This window comes from Hoplias malabaricus, chromosome X1, assembly GCF_029633855.1.
Source record: "Hoplias malabaricus isolate fHopMal1 chromosome X1, fHopMal1.hap1, whole genome shotgun sequence".
NCBI classification, from domain to species: domain Eukaryota; kingdom Metazoa; phylum Chordata; class Actinopteri; order Characiformes; family Erythrinidae; genus Hoplias; species Hoplias malabaricus.
In genome coordinates this window covers 12,452,929-12,477,038 of record NC_089818.1, presented here as the reverse complement: position 1 = coordinate 12,477,038, position 24,110 = coordinate 12,452,929, and the positions used below count along the sequence as shown (strand labels likewise).

At 41.9% G+C, this 24,110-nt stretch overlaps 1 protein-coding gene across 1 annotated transcript in view; it reads left to right on the top strand.

The window, feature by feature from the left end:
* The first annotated feature begins 293 nt into the window (after positions 1-293).
* Positions 294-24,110, top strand: part of LOC136675537 (collagen alpha-1(XI) chain-like) — a 104,504-nt gene continuing 80,687 nt past the window's right edge. The window contains exons 1-4 of the mRNA XM_066652118.1: positions 294-488; positions 8,169-8,333; positions 10,202-10,415; positions 13,162-13,324. Coding sequence (XP_066508215.1) covers positions 371-488; positions 8,169-8,333; positions 10,202-10,415; positions 13,162-13,324 — 660 coding nt within the window. The 5' untranslated portion in view covers positions 294-370. The remainder of the gene's footprint in view (positions 489-8,168; positions 8,334-10,201; positions 10,416-13,161; positions 13,325-24,110) is intronic.

The following is a 24,110-nucleotide window of genomic DNA, read 5'->3' as shown; positions in this document are numbered from 1 at the left end:
AGAGAGAGGTAGAGAGAGAGTGTGTGTCTAAGCCTCTCTCCGGGAGGAGAGGGGTTGAGCTTGTGCTCTTTCCTGGGCAGTGATTGGCTGAAAGAAAGTAGAGCTTTCTCTCTGGAGTATGTTCCTTCAGTCAGGCTCAGGTTCACTCCTCAAGCCTCATCACACACTCACACACACTCACACACACTCTCACACACTCACCTTCTGACTGTGCAACCGGAGAACGTCCAGAACCCAGAGGCTCAGCTTTTCTGAGCAGTGTGTGAGAGAGATGACAGTTTAAGAGGAAATACATAGTGTGTGTGTGTGTGTGTGTGTGAGATACGAGTGTACGGAGTGTGTACTGAGTTTTCCGGGAGTGTTTCCAGAGATGGATCAGAGATGGAGGTGTAAGTGGAGGTGGAAGAACCTGAGGAGTTTCACAACATCAACCTTCATCATCACCACCATCATCATTATCATCCAACAGGCCTCTGGGACATATGCAGGTGAGAGAGAGACAGTGAGAGAGGGAGAGATAGAAAGAGACAGACAGAGAGTGAGTGAGAGACAGAGATAGGGTGAGATAGAGAGAGATAGGGAGAGAGAGAATGATGTGTGTTTGAGACTGTTTGAGTGCAGCCATTATTTATTTCTCTTTTGCACACATTGATTACTCTATCCATCCCTTTATCTATCCCTTTATGCTTGGAGCAGCAAATGTGTGTGTGTGTTTGTGTGTGATTCTAATCACACTGTTAAAGACTTTAATAATCCCTCTCTCTCTTTCTCTCTCTCTGTTTCTCTCATTTTTGTTTTCTCTCATGCTCCTTTCCCTCCTTCTCTGTATATTGTTCTCACTTTTTCTATCATTTGTTTCTATTTTCTCTCTATTTTACCATTTATTCATGTATTTCTCTCGCTCCCTTTCTTCCGATTATTTTTATGTTTTTTTGTCAGTCTCTATTCTGTCACTTTCCTTTTCTAGTTTCTCAGTCTCTTTGCACCCCCCGCCTCTCTCTCTCTCTCTCTCTCTCTCTCTCTCTCTCTCTCTCTCTCTCTCGCTGAGACAGATGTGTATTCCAGCTGTTCAACTGGGCTGTGTTAAAATGTGTGTATTTTAAGTTTTTATTGGCATCTGTTTAAAAAACTGGAGTAACATCAGACATCTCTCATCTGCACAGAATCCAGAGATATTTTATTAAGAATTAACATTCATAATTAATTATTGCTAATTACCATATTCATATTTTAAAATGCATAATGAAAACAGCATTTTCCTTCTTTAAGAAGCTAATTATTTAATCTAGAATGTATTTAACATGTTATTTACATTTATTTTCAGCTGAAAAAAATGGGCAATTATGAATTCACTTCAATTGGTGATGCCAAAAATTCCAGTGTGTTTACAGTTTAAGTATAGCAATCTATTAAACTTCCAATAGTGTAGCCTGCACATTCAGCCTATAGCAGTGTAGCCCCACCCATTCAACCTGCTGCAGTGTAGCCCAGCCCATCCAGCTGTTTTAATTTATATTTGCTGATTATTTTTAATATTGAATGATTCGTGTTCATATATCAATCTAATTTGCACAAATTATTCTGATTAATTTTGCATATGTTGCTTATTTTAAAATCTGAAATGAATGATTTTAGCAGTTAGCTGAGATTAGGGTGAGGTGAATCACAGGTGGAGGGTTAATAAAATAAATCTGAGCTATAATCTGAACATGGAGGGATGAATAAATAAGGGGCAGGGAATAAAGAAATGAGGGATGAATGAGGGAATGAAAGAATGAGGGAATGAAGTTGGAATGAGCGAATGACAGAATAAATAATGAATGAGGAGGGAATAAAGTGGGAATGAGGAGGGAAGTAGAAAGTGCCTGAATGAGATTCCGTTTCTGCTGTGGAGATGATCTCTTTAACACGCTGAGTTTAGAGGGTTGAGTCAGCAGAACCACGGAACCCTGAGGTTCTCCGCTTATAAACAGGACATAGTTCTGCAGATTGAATTTCACTCCATTTTCCAGTGCCCTGTAATTCAGATCAGAGTTGCCAAGTTTTTAATTAGGAGGTGGTTTGCCAGTTTTGGCATAGACAATGAACATTTCAGCAGCTCAGAGAATGTTCCACTGAATTGAAGAGGAACTCGATAATAGCTACACCCTGAGTGTTCTCCTCCAAGAGTGTTGAGCTGATGAACAGAATCAGAGGTTAGTGTTCTCCTCTGAAAGTGTTGAGTTGATGAACAGAATCAGTGGTTAGTGTTCTCCTCAGTGTTGAGCTGAAGAACAAAGTGAGTGGTTAGTGTTCTCTTCTAAGTGTGTTGAGCTGATGAACAGAATCAGAAGTTAGTGTTCTCCTCTGAAAGTGTTGAGCTGATGAACAGAATCAATGGTTAGTGTTCTCCTCAGTGTTGAGTTGATGAACAGAATCGGTGGTTAGTGTTCTTCTCCAAGAGTGTTGAGCTGATGAACAGAATCAGAGGTTATTGTTCTTCTTCGAGAGTGTTGAGTTGATGAACAGAATCAGTGGTTAGTGTTCTACTCTGAGAGTGTTGAGCTGATGAACAGAATCAGTGGTTAGTGTTCTTCTCCAAGACTGTTGAGCTGATGAACAGAATCAGTGGTTAGTGTTCTTCTCTAAGACTGTTGAGCTGAAGAACAGAGTCAGAGGTTAGTGTTCTCCTCAGAGAGTGTTGAGCTGAAGAACAGAGTCAGAGGTTAGTGTTCTCCTCTGAGCATGTTGAGCTGAAGAACAGAGTCAGAGGTTAGTGTTCTCCTCCGAGGATGCTGAGCTGATGAACAGAGTCAGTGGTTAGTTTTCTCCTCTGAGCATGTTGAGCTGAAGAACAGAGTCAGAGATTAGTGTTCTTCTCTGACCGTGTTGAGCTGAAGAACAGAGTCAGAGGTTAGTGTTGTCCTCTGAGCATGTTGAGCTGATGAACAGAGTCAGTGGTAAGTGTTCTCCTCTGAAAGTGTTGAGCTGATTAACAGAATCAATGGTTAGTGTTCTCCTCAGTGTTGAGTTGATGAACAGAATCGGTGGTTAGTGTTCTTCTCCAAGAGTGTTGAGCTGATGAACAGAATCAGAGGTTATTGTTCTTCTTCGAGAGTGTTGAGTTGATGAACAGAATCAGTGGTTAGTGTTCTACTCTGAGAGTGTTGAGCTGATGAACAGAATCAGTGGTTAGTGTTCTTCTCCAAGACTGTTGAGCTGATGAACAGAATCAGTGGTTAGTGTTCTTCTCTAAGACTGTTGAGCTGAAGAACAGAGTCAGAGGTTAGTGTTCTCCTCTGAGCATGTTGAGCTGAAGAACAGAGTCAGAGGTTAGTGTTCTCCTCCGAGGATGCTGAGCTGATGAACAGAGTCAGTGGTTAGTTTTCTCCTCTGAGCATGTTGAGCTGAAGAACAGAGTCAGAGATTAGTGTTCTTCTCTGACCGTGTTGAGCTGAAGAACAGAGTCAGAGGTTAGTGTTGTCCTCTGAGCATGTTGAGCTGATGAACAGAGTCAGTGGTAAGTGTTCTCCTCTGAGAGTGTTGAGCTGATGAACAGAATCGGAGGTAAGTGTTCTCCTCCGAGGGTATTTTACACTGATGAACAGAGTCAGAGGTTAGTGTTCTCCTCTGAGAGTGTTGAGCTGAAGAACAGAATCAGAGATTAGTGTTCTCCTCCGAGGGTGTTGAGTTGAAGAACAGAGTCAGAGGTTAGTGTTCTCCTCTGAGAGTGTTGCGCTGATGAACAGAATCAGAGGTTAGTGTTCTCCTCCGAGGGTGTTGAGTTGAAGAACAGAGTCAGAGCTTAGTGTTCTCCTCTGAGAGTGTTGCGCTGATGAACAGAATCTGAGGTTAGTGTTCTCCTCTGAGAGTGTTGAGCTGAAGAACAGAATCAGAGATTAGTGTTCTCCTCCGAGGGTGTTGAGCTGAAGAACAGAGTTAGAGGTTAGTGTTCTCCTCCGAGCATGTTGAGCTGATGAACAGCAGTAGATGTTACTCTCCTCAGAGCAGGAATGATGTTAGCATCACAAAATGAGTGAAAGTGTGTAGATTTGTATATTTACACAGTGGTTTATTAAAATGTGTGTCTCCAGGTGAATTTACCTGAGTGAAGGTAATAACAGAGAAGTTAGGTGAAGAGTTGAGATAAATGCCTGCATAACTCTCAGAGCACATTCAAGGATAATTCCAGCTCATTCTGTGCTGGTTTAATGGGCTTGGAATAGCTCAGTGTTTTAAAACCTTCTGTGAGCGTGGCCTTCCGGAGTCGGCCAATTCTCCACATCTGGAATATATGAGCCTTTAGGTATGCAGCCGCAGAGAACGGCATTTTAGGAACACAAAGAGACATTTGAGAGAGAGAGACAGAGAGAGAGAGAGAGAGAGAGAGAGAGAGAGAGAGAGAGAGAGAGAGAGAGAGAGAGATTGTTGTACTGGGAGAAGAATATTAAAATTGTGTTTTTTTTTTTTTTTAACTAACACAATGAATTTCAAATGGAACAAAACACTTTCCCCAAAGATGAAATTATATAAAAACACATGGAAACAAGGGAATAATATTATAATATTTAAACAGTGTCTCAGAGTGAGGGATATTAGAGACACAGGCAGATTTCAGATGTCCTTCAGTAAGCAGTGATTTCTGTAGTTGACGGTGTCTGGACTGAGGTCTGAGCAGTTACACACTGTTGGTCTTAACTGCTCTGAAGGGCGTGGGCTGTTATTAGTCTCATTTCTTAAAAGCTCTCTCTCTCATTAAAGACATAGTCTGTTCTATTTTTACATCCCAGAGGAATTCTGAGCACAGAGACTTTCTGAAAGCAGAGCATTTTGTTGAAAATTTTGGAAGAAGTATCAAGCTTCACTTCAAAGACTTAAAATAATCATTAAATCAGTCTGAAACTTCCACAAACACCAAATACCGTTGAATGTTTTGTGTCTGTGTCTGTGTCTGTGTGTGTGTGTGTGTGTGTGTGTGTGTGTTATAAAGTTGTTGTCTTTATTCTGGATAATCCTGCTTTGAATCCTGAGTCTGATGTTCTGGGAAAAGGCTTCATGGTGATCCTGATTAAGCACTTTCCCAGGATCGCTGCAGGGATTGGACAGTGGTTTTGTGATGTCAGAGAGTTTGAAAAACAGAACCTGTGTTTGTTGAGGATTAACAAACCTCACTGTTGGAAGTGGGGCAGAGCCGGAGGATGGAGTTCACTGTGGTCTATTGTTTTTTGGGCTTTGAGCGAGATGCTTCCTCTCAGCCGCCTGACCCTTAGTCAGATGTCCTCGGTGTCCAGAAATTTATAGACACCCCTTTATCATCAGAGAGGTCAGCTCCTGTGGGCTGGGATTTTTAGGGGAGGGTGAAGGAGAACACCTGGCCTGCACCGGCCCACATCAACCCAAGCCAAAACAGACAGACCCACATCGACCCAACACCGGTCCATGCTGGCCCACATTGACCCAAACCAAACTACACTGGCACACACCAACACACCAGGACACACCAACCCACACTGCAGGAGGATCTGGTGGATTTTGAGGCTGATTTGCTCCTCACAACAATCACAACCATCTCCTGATTTCAGGAAGGTGTTTCCTCTGGTGTTCTCTGGAATGATGGATTCAACACTAGCTCCTGGTGGGTTATAAACTGGGTTATTTCAGACAACAGGAGCCTAATTTACTTTAAAGCCTTTGGCTCCTACCACCTCTACCCCCTACCCTCCCATCCCACCCCCTGCGAACAGAGACCTCCATCTCAGACCTGGAACTCCTTATATGGGCAAGATGCCCACCCCCGTGATTGATTCCTGGTTGGTGTTTCTCCACCAGGTCTCAGAGGGGCTTATGTAAGAGAGTCTCTCTGCATGATTGATGTCGGTGTTGAGTCCAATCTGTTCTCGGCGAGCAGTAGACATCTCAGAAACACAGTTATCTTCCTGACCTCCAGCAACACCTCATTCATCAGAGCCCACTCCGAGCTGCCACTTCCCATGGATTCTCTCTTTCTCAGAGGAAAAGGAATGTATTGGAGGGTTTGAGGGGTGCATGAGATCAGCAGGACTCCCCTATTCATGCTGCCAGAAAAATATCTGTTTATTACAAATAAATAAATAAACAACATCAAGTGTCAGGGAAACAATAATAACAGTATATTTACAATAAACTCAAAATGAGAAAGATACAGGGGCTTAATAGTCAGACTCTCCGTAACTCTCCTTATCTCAGTAGGTCTCCTTAATATTTCTGTAGTGTCTCCTTAATTTGTGTGTTGTATCTCTTTTTAATATCCCTGCAATATCTCCTTAAAATCTTCGTAGTGTCTCCTTGATATCTCTGGAGTGTCTCCTTTAAATCTCTCTAATATCTCCTTTATTTGTTTGAAATGTCTCCATAATTTGTGTGTAGTGTCTGTAGTGTCTCCATGATATCTTTTGAATGTCTCCTTGACCTCTCTGTAGTATCTCCTTAAAATCTCTTTACTATCTCTTGGATGATATTGAGGTCAGATCCAAAGACAACCATTAACTCTCCTGAGACATGGGCAAGCGATTTCTGAGCAATAACCCTGTCCTTTGTGCTGAATTGGGCGATGAACAGACAGAGTGTAGTGTGTTACAGTGTTGAATTTGAGCTGCTCGTAAATCCCTGAGTCTGTGGAGCTCAGAGGAGCAATGACTAACACCAGCTCTATCTTTCCAGCCCTGTTCTGCACTGGGATTTCTCCAGGAGGCCTTGCTCACAGTTCCTCCTCAGATGTTGAGGAATTGCTCATGCTTGTCATAAAACCACTGTGGGGTCTTTTGCAGTTACAGTAGCTGAGAAATTCCTGCCATAAACCTGTCAGTCACAGTTTGCATCGGAGTCAACAAGAACAACTCTGCTGTCAGTGTGCGGTCAGTCTCAGGCTGTCTCAGTTTGTCTCAGTCTGTCTCACCAGATAAAGCTCAAAAGCCTTTTCTTTATGTTATGTTAAAAGGCCCATAAAAAAGCCCCACAAATACCTTCCATCTTTGTTTTACTTTTGTTCCTAATTTGAATAAACAGGAGGTGAAGCAGAACTGTGTTATAAAGCTGTAAATAAAACCATGCTCAGAGATTTATGCATTTCCTGAAGTACATAGTTTTTAAAATGTCCATAAATCTTCTGTGAGGTTCCACAACAGTTTTGGTTCAGACTTTAAATAAAAAAGAGTTCTGTAGAGAAGTGGCATAGAAATATTTTTAATCTATTCTTTCAAAAAACACAACTTTCAGAACTTTTCTTAACTATAAGCTCATACTGAAATTCACATGGATGCAGGTGTTTGCTAAGGTCTTGTATGGATACTGTTAAATTGTTACTAGGATGTTGCTAGGTGGTTGCTATGGTGCCTAAAGTGGTTGCTAGGCAGCCACTACGGATGTTGTTCATTTATTTGCCTGCAACCCACCACCAGAGTGCTGGGATTTGGTAGGAGGTTGCTATGGTATGAAAGGTAGCTGCTAGGGTGTTGCAAGCCAGTTGCTATGGTAAATTTAGTAGTTGTTGGTTGTTGCTAAATGCTTGTTATGAGCTGTTTTTTAATATGTGCTCATTTGTGTTCTTGCATCGTCGAGATCTTGGAAAAAGTCATCAGTCACAGCCTAAGTATTGTTCCGTGTAAAAGTCCACATCTATCCAAGTACACTGCAAATACCCGGATGCGTTCCAGCTCTGCGTATTATTGAGGATGCACTCGGACAAGACTTCTGTAGACTTTAGAAAGTCAGATATCCCAGAATGCATTTCACACCAACCTCGCACGGTGCCTTTTTTCCCCACTACAGGACAGTGACTCATCAAGTATGTTGGCATTGTAATTAAAGAATGACCATAATATCATCATCATGTCCTCGGGAGTTTGTACTCACAAGTCAAACTCACCAAGTTTGTGCTACCAAGTACCGCAGTTCGAACCTGACATACTTTGTATTGAGAAACAGCCATGAAATCCAGTGGTTGCTAGGGTGCTATGCAGTTCCTATAGTGTATAATTTGGTTGCTAGGCAGCCACTGCCACTTCTCCATCCCATTAAATTCTTTAGCATCATGACCTTTGGTTCTGCTCCAGATGTTCTGACACACAGAGACAGGTTTCTGTTCTACAGTGAACAAATATTGACATGTTTTTTACATCTCTGTAACCGTGGCGACTCTTTCTCTCCCACAGCAGAACCTGTGGACGTTCTGAAGATTCTAGATTTCCAGAGTTCCCCAGAAGGAGTGAAGAAAACCCAGGGTTTCTGCTCTGTGAGGAGAGGATCCAAACCAGATGTAGCTTACAGAGTGAACAAAAAAGCCCAGCTGAGCACCCCCACCAAGCAGCTGTTTCCAGGTAAACACACTGAACTTTTCACACAGGTGACCACACACCTGTCCATACACACACTTGTCTGTATAAGTAAACACCCCCAGTAAACAGGTAAACACATACCTGCTTAAACAAAGTAAATACCCGTCTGCATGTACAGGTAAACACATCTGTATAGATATGTAAACACATGTGTCTGTTCAGGTAACCACACCTGTATATGTAAACATATCTGTCTGTACAGGTAAACATCATAGACATCTGCAATGTCATTTATTTACACACAGCTGTACACTTGTACAGGCACTCTCTCTGTCTTTCTCTCTCTCTCTCTCTCTCTCTCTCACGTTTGTCTATGAGGAGCAGAGCTGTTTCTCAGAGGGAGTGGGCTAGTGTATCCCCTGTGTCCTGCAGCTCTGTGAAATGGGGTTTTTCTCAGAATTGGCTTGTGTTGGTTCTGTGTGTGTGTGTGTGTGTAGTAAACGCCGGGTGTTTTGGGCTGAGCTCTGGAAGCCTCAGAACCGTCTGAAGCTCAGTGAGGGAAAACACAGATTTATTTATTGTTTTTGGAGAATCTACAGCATGATCTGGAATGCACCTCTGCAATGTTTTTTACAGTGGAGGCTACTGTTTGACTCCAGAGGGATCCAAACCGGATCAGGAATATTACATGGTCTACTACATCACTCCTTCACACAGGGCATCTCTACACTGTGTGTGTATTACATGTATGTGTGTGTGTGTGTTTATTAAGCCTGTGTGTGTATTAAATGTGTGTGTGTGTGTGTGTGTGTGTGTATTAAGGCTGTGTGTATTAAACGTTTGTGTATTAGATGTGTGTGTGTGTGTGGAGGGGGGGGGGGGTGTGATAGCTGGGTGTGCTCGTTAACTGAGGCCTCTTTAGTGTGTAATTGGGAAGTGTCTGCACAGCTGCAGAGGAACGCAGACGCAGGCCTGAAGCCGCAAGCATGTGAATTAATTATTTCACCTATGTGACGTCAGGGTTTTTATAGACAGGAAATTTCAGCAAATAAATGTTTTAATTGTTTAGGAGAGGTGGCGGGGTTTTCTCCCCCTGAAGACCACTATCTCATTAAACTGATTGCTGCTGTAAGCTAATAAACTCAGGGTGGCTACAGAGAGGACCCTTACAGTCTTAGTCCTTCTGTATTCCTCTGTTGTAGCTCCACTCTGTACCCTCTGTACAGAACAACAGGCAATGATATGGGACACTTAGGAATAGCTGCACATGAGCCCAAAGTCATTTTTCCCAATGCCTAGCATGGGCCAGAAGAGTATATGATCCCCTGCATTGGAACTGTGTTTTCATGTGTGTGTGTGTGGAACTGTGTTCTCTGGAGTGATGGATCCTCTGGGATGAGTTGGAGTGATGAATGTGATCCAGAACTAATCACCAGCACCAGTATCTGACTCTTACTGATGATTATGAGGCTGAACTCTATCAGATCCTCACAGTTTTGTTCTAGTTTCCACAATATAGCCTTCTCAGATGAGTAGAGACTGTTCCTCCCTTAATAATGTGAGTATGAGTGTGGTGGTGGTGGGGGGGGGGGGGTATATCGTGTACTGAGTGAAGCATCTGTTCTTGAAGATGATGTTGAAGCAGGACAAATGGTCAGTGGATATAGTTTTAATGGTTATAATATTTTGGTCAGTCTCCAGAACTCTATGGGGTGTTCAGAGTGTGCAGTAGTCAGTATCAACCCAAAATGGTCAGTGGGAGGACGAGAGTGTCTGTGTGTGTGTGTGTGTGTGTGTGTTTGTGATGTAGCCATACCCTCGTGTCCAGTCTCTGATGTAACCTGTTAGAGAAGCCCACCCCTGATGTAGTTGAGGACCCCCCCTCAGTAATGTTTCACCCATGTTTGCAGGTGGCGTGTTCCCAGAGGATTTCTCCATCCTGATGACTATTAAGCCCAAGGCTGGCACCCAGTCGTTTTTGCTGTCTGTATACAACGAGGCAGGGATCCAGCAGTTGGGAGTGGAGATTGGACGCACTCCGGTGTTCCTGTATGAAGATCAGACTGGAAAACCTGCCCCTGAGGATTATCCACTCTTCCGCTCCATCAGCCTCTCTGATGGGAAGTAAGTGGACACACTGGGACAGGGTCGGATCACGGTCGACAACCGCAACCTCAGTTTGGGACTGATTGCTATGTAATGAAATGTACACTACAAGGACGAAAATATTGAGACACTAGCACATTCCACTTTTAATGACACCCATTCTAAACCCACAGACATTAATATGGAGTTGGCTTCCCCTGTACAGTTATAACAGCAGGTTGGAAACTCTGCAGTTATTTAGTTTGTAGAGCGCTGTCAATTTTTACACACTGTGTATTTCAGCACTTGGTGATTGCCCTCTGTAACTTTACAGCTCATCATGGAATATGTTTGAGGAATATGTACAACATGAAGAAACTAAATACAACAAAATACGAAAAATTAATATGAACAAGTATACATTAAAATAACAAGAGTTTTGTTTTTCATTCCTGCTTGTGGCTGATTATGGATTGGGCTAAAGATTTTAGCCACAACTGGAATTATTTAACGATAATAGTGCCATATATTTTGAAATGGAGGAGCTTATTCTGCTGGTAGATTAAAGATTAACATACTTGACCCACTTCACGAACCTAATATCAATTTATAGTGAACTAAAATCAAAATATATCCAGTTCTAATATTTCCTGTATTTGTGTTTTGATGCATTGGAAGAAAAAAAAACAAATAAAATCTACATTCTCTGGTGCCATTGATAACATACAAAATAGGGAAATGGGTCGTTCTCCATACTTTTATTGCAGGATTAGAAATGGAAAACCAATTAATGAAAGGTACACGGACAGCTATACATCCCTCCTACAAAATGAATAAACAAATTATATTAATATTTTGGAGCCAGAATTGATTCTTAAATGTAAACGCAAGGATCAGAAAATCACTATTTATGTATCGAACTGTCCATCCCTAGCTGAGGGCTGTTTTTAGCTGTGGAGCAGGTGGACCAGAGTGTTGTGTTTATCAATACTTTACATTTAGTTAAAAAAACAAAAACAAAACCACAAATGTGATCCAGAAGTAATCACCAACACCAGCCCCCTCACAGATGATTATGAGTCTGAACTCCTTCAAATCCTCGCAGCTATGTTCCATAAAAAGCAGCCTGTTTAATATTGATGGATTAACAGAAGCTGGATAATGGTCATGAAACATAAATGATGATGGTTTATGGTCAGTAAATCTCGTTTCAGTAGTTGTGTTCACTTCCCTAATTAAAAGCCATGGAAATACACATAAGGGATGTAAAGAGAGCATTAAATGACACAGGATGCTCTGGAACAGCTGGACATGAACCAAAGGTCTAGTGTGTACTACAGGGATATAAAGCCCCCCATTATCTCTGGGCTGTGGACCAGAGGAACAGTGATTATTATTAATTATTTATCATTTATAATTATTATATTATTTCCCACAAGATGAAGAATCAAACTGCACTGTCGGAAGCAGCATAAATAAACCAGGTTATGCTCCACAGAGCAGGTCCCCCACATGGAGAAAGTCATGTTTACAGCAACTAGTTGTCAGTATAACGGCTGACTGGAGAACATGAGTGAGGGCTGTTTGTGTGTTACAACCTGTCTTATCTACACTGTCCGATCTGTCGAAGTCAGAATGATAAATAAACAGATAAATCATCTGCTCTGGAGCGTGGGCTGAAGATATCTGTGAGTGAGAAAACCACAGGGACACAACAAGCAAAAAGCTGACGGAGAAACACTGAGAGAAGGCTGGAACTGATTCAGTGTGAGACAGAGAGTTTAACTCAGTGACAGGAAATGTGTGGGAATCTCTCTCTCTCTCTCTCTCTCTCTCTCTCTCTCTCTCTCTCTCTCTCTCTCTCTCGCTCTCTCTCTCTCTCTCTGCCACACTTAGTGTTTAGCATACACTTCTTCAGAGCAAGCCACAGAAGTGCTCTGTCATCTTCCTCACAGAACACATCTGGATTAGAGTCCAGAGACCACTAAGCTAAGACCGAGACACAGAGGACACTGCTGAGAACTAAAGAGAGAGATACACAATAAACATAAAGCAGCACCACACCACACTGAGCTCTGAGACCTCGGACAGAGACACAGTTCAGTAAGAGCAGGAAGTGTGGTCATTTAGACATTTAGTTGCTGCACTGGGTTTGAAGAACAGAGAGAGACATTGGGACACCATGAGGGGACACAAGGACAGTAAATCATAGCGGAAATTCATCCATCCTTCTATGGTGCAGGACAGAGAAAAGTTGCTTGTCTCCCACACAAGAGTTGTATTGTCTACACTCACACACACACACACACACACATAAAGCTGCAGGGTCTCAGGGTCCTGGGTGGGATCCTGTCCTCTGGGGTCTGTCTGTGAGGAACACTGGTTGATTGGGGTGACTGAGTGAAACTAGGTCACTGGGTGAGTGTGTGAAACTGTTCACAGGTGTGAGTGTGTGAGTGATTGGGTGAGTGGGTGTCAGTGAGTGATGGGTTGTGGGTGTGAGTGACTGGATGAGTGTATGTGACAGGTGTGAGTGACTGGGTGAGGGTGTGACTGACTAGTGTGAGTGTGTGAGTGACTGGGTGAGTGATTGGCTGAGTGCGTGAATTACTGGTGTGAAAGATGTGAGTGTATAAGTGATGGGCTGAGTGTGTGAATGACTGGGTGAGTATGCGTGTGGCTGGTTAAGTGTGTGATTTTCAGGCCCATGTACACAGTGTGTATCTGTAGTGATGAGCAGAGTGTGGTTTCTGGGCCTTGCATGATTGCTCTGTTCATTGTGCAGGTGGCACCGTGTGGCAATCAGTGTGGAGAAGAAATCTGTCACTATGATCGTGGACTGTAAGAAGAAGGTGACCAGACATCTGGGTCGGAGCGACCGTGCGGTCATCAACACAGATGGCATCACAGTGTTTGGAACCAGGATCCTGGACCAGGAGGTCTTCGAGGTAAGGAGACTTGGGCCAGTTTTCGAACGAGAGTTGGATCACCTGAGGAATCTGATCGACTGGGGATCCAATGAGCCCAGAATACGGTCGGCCTAGGGTCCAATAAATAGGGAATCAGATTGGATTAGAACCAACAAGCTGAGGAGTCCTATGGGCTTAGAATCAGATGAGCTGAGTATATGTTCAACCTAATCCGATCAGACGCAAATAATGCTCCAGGTAAAGATGATCGGAAACAGGATCCACTGATGGTGAAGGGAGTGATTGGGTCTAAACCATCCAAAGTTGGATAAAACTTTGATTTCCTATTCTAAGTTGTTCACAGTTTTCATGTTAAAACAACAATACCAAAGGCAAACTTTTTTCAATCAAATGATGTGTGAATTTGAGACTTTAAGTAACCACTTTCATTTCAGTGTTATGAATTAAAAGACTTGTACTGTTTAATATTTGGCTCTATCTGAGTCATCTGTAATTACTCTTTATTTATATACAGGGTTTACGGATCTTTAGATGTCACAAAGCACTCACCAAGGATAAGAGTCAGTTGGAGATATATTTAACACAATACAAAGTGAGGTCAAAACAAGAAGAAATATTCCAAAACCCAAAGATCAGTACAGAGAGATAAACATCCAAAAGACCAAAATGAGTGTCAGGCAAAAAGTCAGAAAAACAAAACTGTAACTGTTTAAGAAAGAGGTGTCTCAGAATTGCACAAATAGCTCAAAATATACTCTGCAACTATGTAGGCAAAACAGAGAGCTCAAAGGAACACTATGTAATATTTTTACCTTAAAATTACTGCTTCAAAATCATTATACTTCACTGACCTGCAATAGGGAGAATAGAGCCTCTGTTGCTGCTATGCTCAGCACAACATGGCAGAAACTGCACTATGTAACTTTTGGAAACCACCCCTTCCCTCCTACTCCCTACCAATTTCAGTACAGTGCTGTAAAAGTTAATTGCTCTAAGGGGAGCCCCAGGAGCAGAAAAAACCATTACCTATTGTTACTAAAAGAGTAAAAAAAACGATGTTCTGGTGCATTATTTTCCATAAGGTGGTATCAGGTATGAAGTGATATTATTAAAGTGATTCTGAGTGGGATGTGCTGATTTAATGTGGCATTTAGCAGGATTTTAAGGTTATCTAGAGTGGGCTTTGTTTTGAAAAGGTGGTATGTGGTTTGATGGAATCAAGAAGTATCGAGCAGGCAGGATGTGTTGTTTTTTTAGGTGATATATAGCAGGTATTTTGTTTGGAAACATTACATCATTAGGTCTATACAATGTGTATTGTCTTCAGTCCATTTCTTGTTTTTCTTCCAGTGAAAATGAAAGAAGTTGGAAGGATATTTACAGTTGGCAAAATTATAGCGCATCCTTTGAGTTCATGTTTGCTTCTTTACTTTTGGCACAAACCTTTGGCTTATGAGACGAAGTCTCAAGATTTTTCCACATTGTTTCTTGAAATTAGGAAAAAGATCTCATCTCTCTGGACAATGTCACTAAAAACCAGTAAAACTGGGTAGAAATAGTTTGAATAATATTCTGATATCCTCACAGCGCTCTCGGAATGAGGAACAGAGAGACACAGACTGGATTTAAAAGGGTTTCACTCAGTAGTAGATGAATTCTTGCAGTGAGTGAGGTATTTTATGATATTGATTGAGAACTCCTAAATAACGACGCCCATCATTTCCAGCTGGGAAAAAGTCTGTGGTGAAGCTTTGTATCTGTGAGGCCTCAGTTTTGCACTAACCAGAGCTTTCAGGATGTTTGAGTTGCATGAGCAGGGATTTATGTTCAGAGACGCAAAGGAATTTCCACCCACTGTCGTCCGCTCTCAAAGAAAGCCCCGAAAGGGGAAGAGATGAATGTGACAATGTTTTGAAGTCTCAGGCCTAGTGTCTATTACTGCTGCTAAAACAAGAACGTTGTGAAAACACACACTCATGCCAACATCAGCACTTTTACTCAGTGAAATCCTCCTAACCCAGTCTCAGTCTCTAATGTTCCTCACTCTTAATTAGGGACTGAGCGAGATTAGTGTGAGATTATTCATCTGGCTCTGAATGTTTTTGCATAGTTGAAGTGACTTTTTCTTAAGAAAAAGTGTCTTATAAGACATAAGAGATTATTCCCAATAATAAAGGTGGTAGTGTTTGCAAATCTGATATGTATGTCATGTGTGTTTGGGCTTTTTCTGTCAATTTTAATTATTTGTGGTGTCACATTTTGTAATGTAGAATTACTCTCTTTGAAAGTAACACACACACACACATACACACACACACACACACATATATATACATTATTCATTCATCATCTGTAAGCCCTTATCCAGTTCAGGGTCATGGTGGGTTGACACACACTCATACCTAGGGACACTTTTTGAAAATCTCCACCTCAGAGAGCAGTTATAAAACCTCAGTTTTCAGTCAGTGACTTACAACAGAGTATCCATGTGTAAGGGAGGAAAAACACAGACAAAAACCTTTTATTTTAAAAATAAACAGATCCATGTGGACGAGGCCTCAGACTGTGGGGGATACTTTTCTTATAGAGAAAATAATAAGGTTTCAAGATTTTAAATTACTACATTTAATGAGAAGATGTTAAATTTGGGTTTAGGTTTATTATCATGGTTTAGAAGAAGGGTTAAGTGCTGATTTATTCATCCATCATTATGCATGGTGTAGTAGAATTACTTTTTTAAATCATTAAAGTGCACTATTTAGGGAGTAGGTTGTTGTTTCGGACAGAGCATAGTTTACATGAGATACCAGGAACAAAACAAATACAATGCCACCACATTTTTCCCACATGGTCCGGCTGCTCATTGAGTTATTTTTTCCCCAGAAACATCCATATTTTCCCTTTCTTTCCCTATTCTTATTTTCCTTATTTTATCCATATTTTATTCCTTTATACTTATTTATTAATATCTGTGGAAATCTCTCACTATGAATTCTCTGCTGTCCAGTTAACAATGTCTTAAACAATGTCTGTAAAGACTACTGAACAATTGATGCAATTTCACAGGTGTGTTCACGACTGTGATTGTACAATAGTCTTTACGTACATTGTTTATGCTGAACCAAAGACGTACAGGAACAGGAACTTCTCTCCTGACCCTAGCATAGTGACATCTCTGGAGATGTGCAGCTTTGATGCAGAAGTATAAATTGAGCTTAAGGTGTAAGGTAAGAGTTAAGCTTAGGTTAATCTGGTAGTGTTCATGGATAATGTCTAAGAAATGAATAGAAGTCTGTGTAATTTACCCAGGAATCCATAGTGGCAAGACTCTCTCTTTTTTCCCTGTGTGTGTGTGTGTGTGTGTGTGTGTAGAAGTCTGTAAGACAATCTCTGCCTGTGTCTCTTTGATGTGAGGGGGAGGAATGCTGTGTAATAAGAAAAGTCTGTTAAATGTTTGCCTCCAGGTCAGAGACACTCAGAACTCGGAAACCACTCGAAAATCTGCTCCCACTTCCTCCAGACCCGATGGCACAGCTTGGATAGGTGTCCAGAGATTTACACACACCCCACTTTACAGAACTTTAAACATGTACCCTGTACAGAACTTTACATCCTCCACACCCCGTTCCAAACTTTACACACACATCCCTGTACAGAACTATACACAACCCCCATAGTGAACTTCATGCATGTACCCCTGTACAGAATTTTACACAGCACAACCACACCCCACCACCCATACCAAACTTTACACACATCTCTCCTGTACCAAACTTTACAGACCCCCGCACCAAACTTTACACACACACCCCTGTACAGAGCTTCACACACACCCCTATACCAAACTTCACACACACACACCTGTATCAAACCTTTCATATACACCCCTGTACAGAACTTTACACACACCCTGTACCGAATTTTACACACACCCTTGTATAGAACTTAGAACTATAGAACTGTATAGAACACACACATACACACACACACACACACACACACACACACACACACACACACACACACGTCCCAGCTTTACACACACACACACACACACACACACACACACACACACACACACACCTGTACCAAACCTTACAAACACACCATCTAGCAAGCATGGGCCAGAGTGGCATATAGCAGCAGAAATGTGTTCTCTGGAGTGATGGATTTCCTCTGGTATGTGGAAGAGTGGAACTGTGTTTTCTGGAGTGATGGAGCTCCTCTGGGATAAGTTGGAGTGGTGTGCATGAACCAGAAATAATCATCAACACCGTCCAATCCTCACAGCTATGTTCCAACACCTTCAGATCATTCAAACATTTGGTTCTCTGGGTTCCTAGCTTTGGGAATGTTTGGTTTTCAGTATACCTTTTGTGAAATGTCTGTTTCTTTTTACTTCTGGCTTTGGGAATGCCTTTTCTGGAATACCGGCTGTTAGGGATTTTACTCTGGATCCCAGGCTTTGGGAATGTCTGATTCTCTTGATTCCTGGCAATGTGTATTTGTGGCGGGCGTATTGGTGTTTTGGAGAGTAATTAGTGCTCCTGGGAGGACATGTGTTAGACACAGAGCAGACGTAGGGACACAGCGGAATTCCAGCAGTGGCAGCAGAGCAGGGGCTTTTGCTGCGGTTTGAAGGCAAGTGTGAAAGTTATAAATCAGGAGATCAGTAGCTGAGGAGCGAGAATGGGAGATTCCACCTCCAGCTGATCAGATCTAACATCTGATACAACAATAATCTTCAGTAATAACACACCCTACAGTACGGCTTGGGGGGTCCTGTCCTTCAGGGTTCTCCAGGGTTCTCCAGTGTCCACCAGGGTCCTCCAGGACATGTCCAGCACAAGTCTCTCCTGAACTTGACCTCAACACAAAGCCCTGAGCTAAAGTCTGGCAATTTGAAAAGAGCTCTTCCTCAGATGGTTACTCACTCACCCTCTCACTCAGTTATACACTCACTCACTCACTTGTGCTATTCAGGGGTGCTATTCAGTTCTTCTCCTCAAAGAGACTATGTCTGTGCTGTCAGAATTGTTTACATTCTTTCATCCTAACATAAATGCATCTGGTTTATAGTTTTTTCTGCACTATAGATGAAATGAGACGCTTTGGAGCACCCCACATTAGCCTCACCACAGGGGTACCATGCTCGATACCAAATGTTGGCTAGAGGGGTGTAAAACCTCTGACTTTGGACTGTGGAGCAGTGGAATTATGTTTACTGGATTGCTGGAGCTCCATCCAGTACCTTTAAAACCAGCTTCTTTAATGTATCTGAAGCATAACCAGGAGAACCAGAGCTATGGGACAGGGCTGAATGCTGACCACTCGGAAACCCACCTGTCCACCTTTGGCTGTTGGTCTCTGATAATCTCTAGTGTCCTGAGGGATGTTCTTAAATGTCGTGTGGGATCAGACATGAAGAGAAGAGCAAAACAGCATCGGTGTGTTTTTCCTAAAACATCTGGAACCAGCTGCTGGCAAATGCTGCCGTTTTTGGTGATGATAAAACAAAGCAAGCCTCGTCAGTGCGTCCCATCTGTTTTTGTTTAGTCATGTCCCCTCGATTCACAACAACAACTCACAACAGAGACACTGAACCCACCCAAAACCAACCCAGAACAATGGCCTGCTCCTCTACTGTGAATTCTATGTCCTCATTTCCTAATGTCCCTGTGGATTCTTCTTGTGCCCTGCTCGCTGTGTGTGTGTGTCCTCTGTTAATGACCAAACATCAGGCCACAAATGAAGCAAGAAATGATCTGAAACCTCCTAAAACCTCCCACTATGGCTAATGTTTCTGACTCTGAGATTCCTGTCTGCCTGTTATTAATTACTCACCTGATTCTACACAGTTTTGCTGGGATTTAAAGCGTCCTCCAGAGGAAAAGGTAGTTACATTGTGTTTTACAGATGCTCCACAAGTTCATCCTCTTTCTCAGGAGTCCACCTCATTCACAGTTTAGACACTGTTCTATTAAATCCTTCCATACACGTTGTCAAATTACATTCAGGCTAACTCTTGTTGGCTGTCTTCCAGCGTCCACTCTTGATGTTGCGGTGTAAATACTGAGCATGTTTCAGAGTCACAATTCACACTCGGGAATTTTCAGTAATGCAGTTAGCCATCTCCCGAATTTGGAGGCATTTTCACCTCCAAAAGTGATCCAAAAGAGAAAAAATAAGTCAATATTACCCACCTATGGAGCAGGAATAGTGCAATGTCCTCATCTCTGTTTTAAGCGCTTGGAGTCTCAGTTGTCTAAAAAAAACCCAGATGACTTTTCTCTGCTGTGAGCAGAGAGAAAGAAAGCCTAGCATTTCGGACCAAGATCCTTTGTTTTTTTATACCCATTTATAGACATTAGGGCTTTACAAGTGGGGAGGAGACATCCTCAGAAACGTTTTTTGATTCAACAATGCCTACAGCAACAAATCAAATCAAATCAAATTTATTTATATAGCGCTTTTCACAACTGATGTTGTCACAAAGCAGCTTCACAGAATTCCAGTAAGACAAGATTTGACATGAAATGTAAAGACAAATGTAACACCCTCAAGTGAGCAAGCCAGGGGCGACAGTGGCAAGGAAAAACTCCCCCAGCTGAGGAAGAAACCTTGGGAGGAACCAAGGCTCACAAGGGGTGACCCATCCTCCTCTGGTCAATCTACTGGTGATGATAGTTAGTAGTCCATGAGAACTTCAGTGTAGGGACAGCTTCAAGGCACTTGGTGGTTGCTGAAGCGTGGGCAGCTGGTCTGAAGCGTGGAGGAGGATCTCGACAGTCATCCATCAGTGTCCAGACAGACAGGTGGGCAGTCGTTTACTCGGAAAGATGTAAAGGGATGGAATTAGTTTTGAACTGTTTTGTGTTTGTAAAGTAGAAAATATGAAAATTTCCAGAGTGTGGCTAATGACTCCGGCAGATCTGACTATGACAGCATTAACTAAAAGGAGAGAACCAGGAGGACACACAGACACGGGAGCATCCTGAAACACTGGCATCCCTCCGCTCCACCGTCAACAAACCTGAGTGATAGCGAGAAGCGGCGGGACGACAGCACCAGCGTCTCAGTATACTATAATTCCCTGTGTCCATGGACCCCCCGGATCTGCCTTTATCTATGGGGGAGCATTAGCTACCAAATGATAAACTAAACAAATGAGTTTTTAGCCTGCATTTGAAGATTGCGACTGTGTCTGAGTCCCGAACATTTTCTGGAAGATCATTCCAGAGTTGGGGGGCTTTATAAGAAAAGGCTCTTCCCCCAGCTGAGGCCTTCTGAATTCTGGGAACATTTAAAAATCCAGTATTCTGTGATCTGAGTGAACGTGGGGGCTCATAATAGGAAATTGTATCTTGAAGATATTCAGGAGCAAGCCCATGTAGAGCTTTATATGTTAATAACAAAATTTTGTAGTCAATGCGGAATTTAACAGGCAGCCAATGAAGTGATGATAAAACTGGGCTGATATGTTCAAATTTTCTAGTTTTAGTGAGGACCCTAGCTGCAGCATTTTGAACTAGTTGAAGTTTTCTTAAATTGCTGCTGGTGCATCCTGACAGTAGTGCGTTACAGTAGTCAAGCCTTGAAGTAATAAAGGCATGTACTAATGTTTCTGCGTCCTGGAGGGATAAGGCATTTCTAATCTTAGCAATATTGCGAAGATGTAAAAAAGCTGTCCTAGTGATACTACCTATGTGTTGATCAAATGATAAATCCGGGTCAATTATGACACCAAGATTTTTTGCTGCTGAACCAGGTTTAACTGGAAAGTTAGCTAGATTTAAAATTAAGTCTGATAATTTATTTCTTGTCACTTTTGGACCCAAAAGCAGGACCTCTGTTTTGTTGCTGTTTAGAAGGAGGAAGTTACGCAACATCCAGCCTTTCACGTCTTTTACACAGTCCTCTATTTTCTTTAATCTGTGTTTGTCATCGGGCTTGGCTGAAATATACAATTGTGTGTCGTCTGCGTAACAGTGAAAGTTAATGTCATGGTTTCTTATAACTGTGCCTAGCGGTAACATGTATAATGTAAATAATAATGGTCCTAAAATAGAGCCTTGTGGAATTCCAAATCTTACTTTAGAATAATTTGAATTTAGATTGTTTACTTTTACGAATTGATAACGTTCCGTTAAGTAAGATTTGAACCATAATAGGGCTGTCCCTGTGATTCCAACCATGTTTTCTAACCTTTCTATGAGAATATTGTGGTCTATTGTATCGAAGGCTGCGCTTAGGTCAAGAAGCACCAACAGGGATACGTGGCCTTGATCAGAGGCAAGAAGAAGATCATTTGTTATCTTGACTAGAGCTGTCTCTGTACTATGATGTTGCCTGAATCCAGATTGGAATTTTTCATATATATGATTCTTATGTAGATATGAACTAAGTTGTTGGGCCACAGCTTTTTCTAAGATCTTAGACAGAAATGGCAAATTAGAAATAGGCCTGTAATTAGACAGTGTACTAGCATCAAGATTTGGTTTCTTGATCATAGGTTTAATAACTGCTAGTTTAAAAGCTTTGGGTACATGGCCCAGACTAAGCGATGAGTTTACTATAGTTAAAAGAGGATCAATAATAGCTGGTAGTACTTCTTTGAGCAACTTTGTGGGAATTGCATCAAGTGTGCAAGTTGTACAGTTTGCGGAGGTGATAATCTTCTCTAGTTCTAATTGTGGGAGTGGGCAAAAGGTTTCAAGTCTTTCTTTTACAGTTATATTATGTTTTATTTCATTCACATCAGGTGGCAGCCAGGATGGATTTGATCCTTGGGCTAGAGTTTGTTGTCTAATATTCTCAATTTTATTATTAAAAAAGTCCATAAAATCTTTACTGGTGAGAGTTGCTGGAATTAATTGTTCAGAACCTGCTTGATTTTTTGTAATTCTAGAAAACACACTAAACAGTGCTCTCGGATTATTTTTATTATGGGAGATCAGCGAGGCCAGATATGCTGAGCGAGCTTTAGTGAGGGCATTTCTATACTCTATAAGGCTGTCCTTCCAGGCAGAATTGAACACTTCAAGCTTGGTTGATCGCCATTTCCGCTCTAGTTTTCGTAATGTTTGTTTTAAAGTACGGGTCTTATCGTTATACCATGGTGCGAGCTTTTTCTGTCTTATACTTTTATGTTTAAGTGGTGCTACCTTTTCTAAAGTAGATCGACAGGTATTTTCTAGGTAATCAGTTAGTACATCTAGGTCCATTGGGTCTGATGGAGTTGGAACTGGGGTCGATAGTTCTGGTAGGTTTTCTATAAATTGTAGGGCGGTAGATGGTTTTATTATACGCCTTGTAGAATAGCGAGGGTTCTTACATATATTATGGATAAAACGTAGCTCATATGAAATTAAGTAATGATCGGAGATTGCTGAGGATTGCGGTAAGATATTAATTTTGTCAATGTTAAGACCTAGTGTCAGAACTAAGTCTAAAGTGTGGCTGCAGTAGTGTGTAGGCCCTGTTACATTTTGAGTAATACCAATAGAGTCTAAGATTGAGGTAAGATTTAGTGGGTCACTTTCCTTCTCAAAATGGATATTGAAATCTCCTACAATTATAACTTTATGATTGCACACCGCTAGGTTTGTAGCAAAATCGCTGAATTCTTTCAGAAATTCTAAGTAAGGCCCTGGTGGTCTGTAAATGTTGCATAATAAAAATGCGTCCTTTTTTGTGACCGGATTTGTAATAATAGTGGAGAGAACCTCAAAAGAAGACAAGGTGTCACATTGTTTAAGACTAATTTCTAGGGTATTTTGGTAAATTACACATACTCCACCTCCTTTGCCTGATATTCTTGGGCTATGTGCATAATTATAGCCTAGGGGGGTGGCTTCATTTAGTGCTAAATATTCATTTGGTTTAACCCACGTTTCCGTGAGACAGAAAACATTGAATTTATGATCACTTATAATATCATTTACGATGAGTGCTTTTGAGTTTAGTGATCTTATGTTGAGTAACCCAAATTTTAGTTCTGAGGTGTTGCTGCTAGGTGTTGTGTATGATTTAATATTGATTAGGTTGCTGAAACAGGCTGATTTTGTTTTTCTACTTTTACATTTAGTTCGGGGGAAAGACACAGTCTCAATACAGTTGAACCTGGGTGACGTCTCAAGACAGTTCGCAGACGGTCGGTTTAGCCTGTCTGTCTGCGGCCTGGTCCCGGCTCTGGATTGTCAGCAGCTATCTACACTACTCTGCTGACTAACTAAAAGACTATGTGCTATACTGCAAGAAAGTAAGGCAGCACCCTCCCGCGTGGGGTGGATACCATCCCTACCTATAAGACCAGGCTTGCCCTCAAAACGTAACCAATTGTCTATAAAGCCCACTTGATTTTCGGAACACCACTTGGACATCCAGCAGTTTAACGCCCAAAGTCTGCTGTAAGCTTCGTCGCCACGCCGCATTGGTATGGGGCCAGAGCAGATTACGGCATCGGACATCGTCTGGGCCAGTTTAATCACCTCTCTAATATTACCCTTAGTTACCTCAGACTGCCGCAGACGAATATCATTGGCCCCTACATGAATGACTACCCTCGAATATCTCCTATTAGCTAACAGTCTAAGGTTGCCACTAATATCCGGCGCTCTGGCTCCCGATAAACAGCTAACTGTTACTGCCGGTGCCCCTAAAGGAGTAGCTAATTTCACGTGCTGAACAATAGAGTCTCCTATAACCAGAGCACTCTTAACAGGCTCCTCAGCGGGTGCTTCGCTGAGCAGGGCAAACCTGTTTGACACGCGAATCGGAGGAGCGTGGTGTCCCGGTGGGCTAG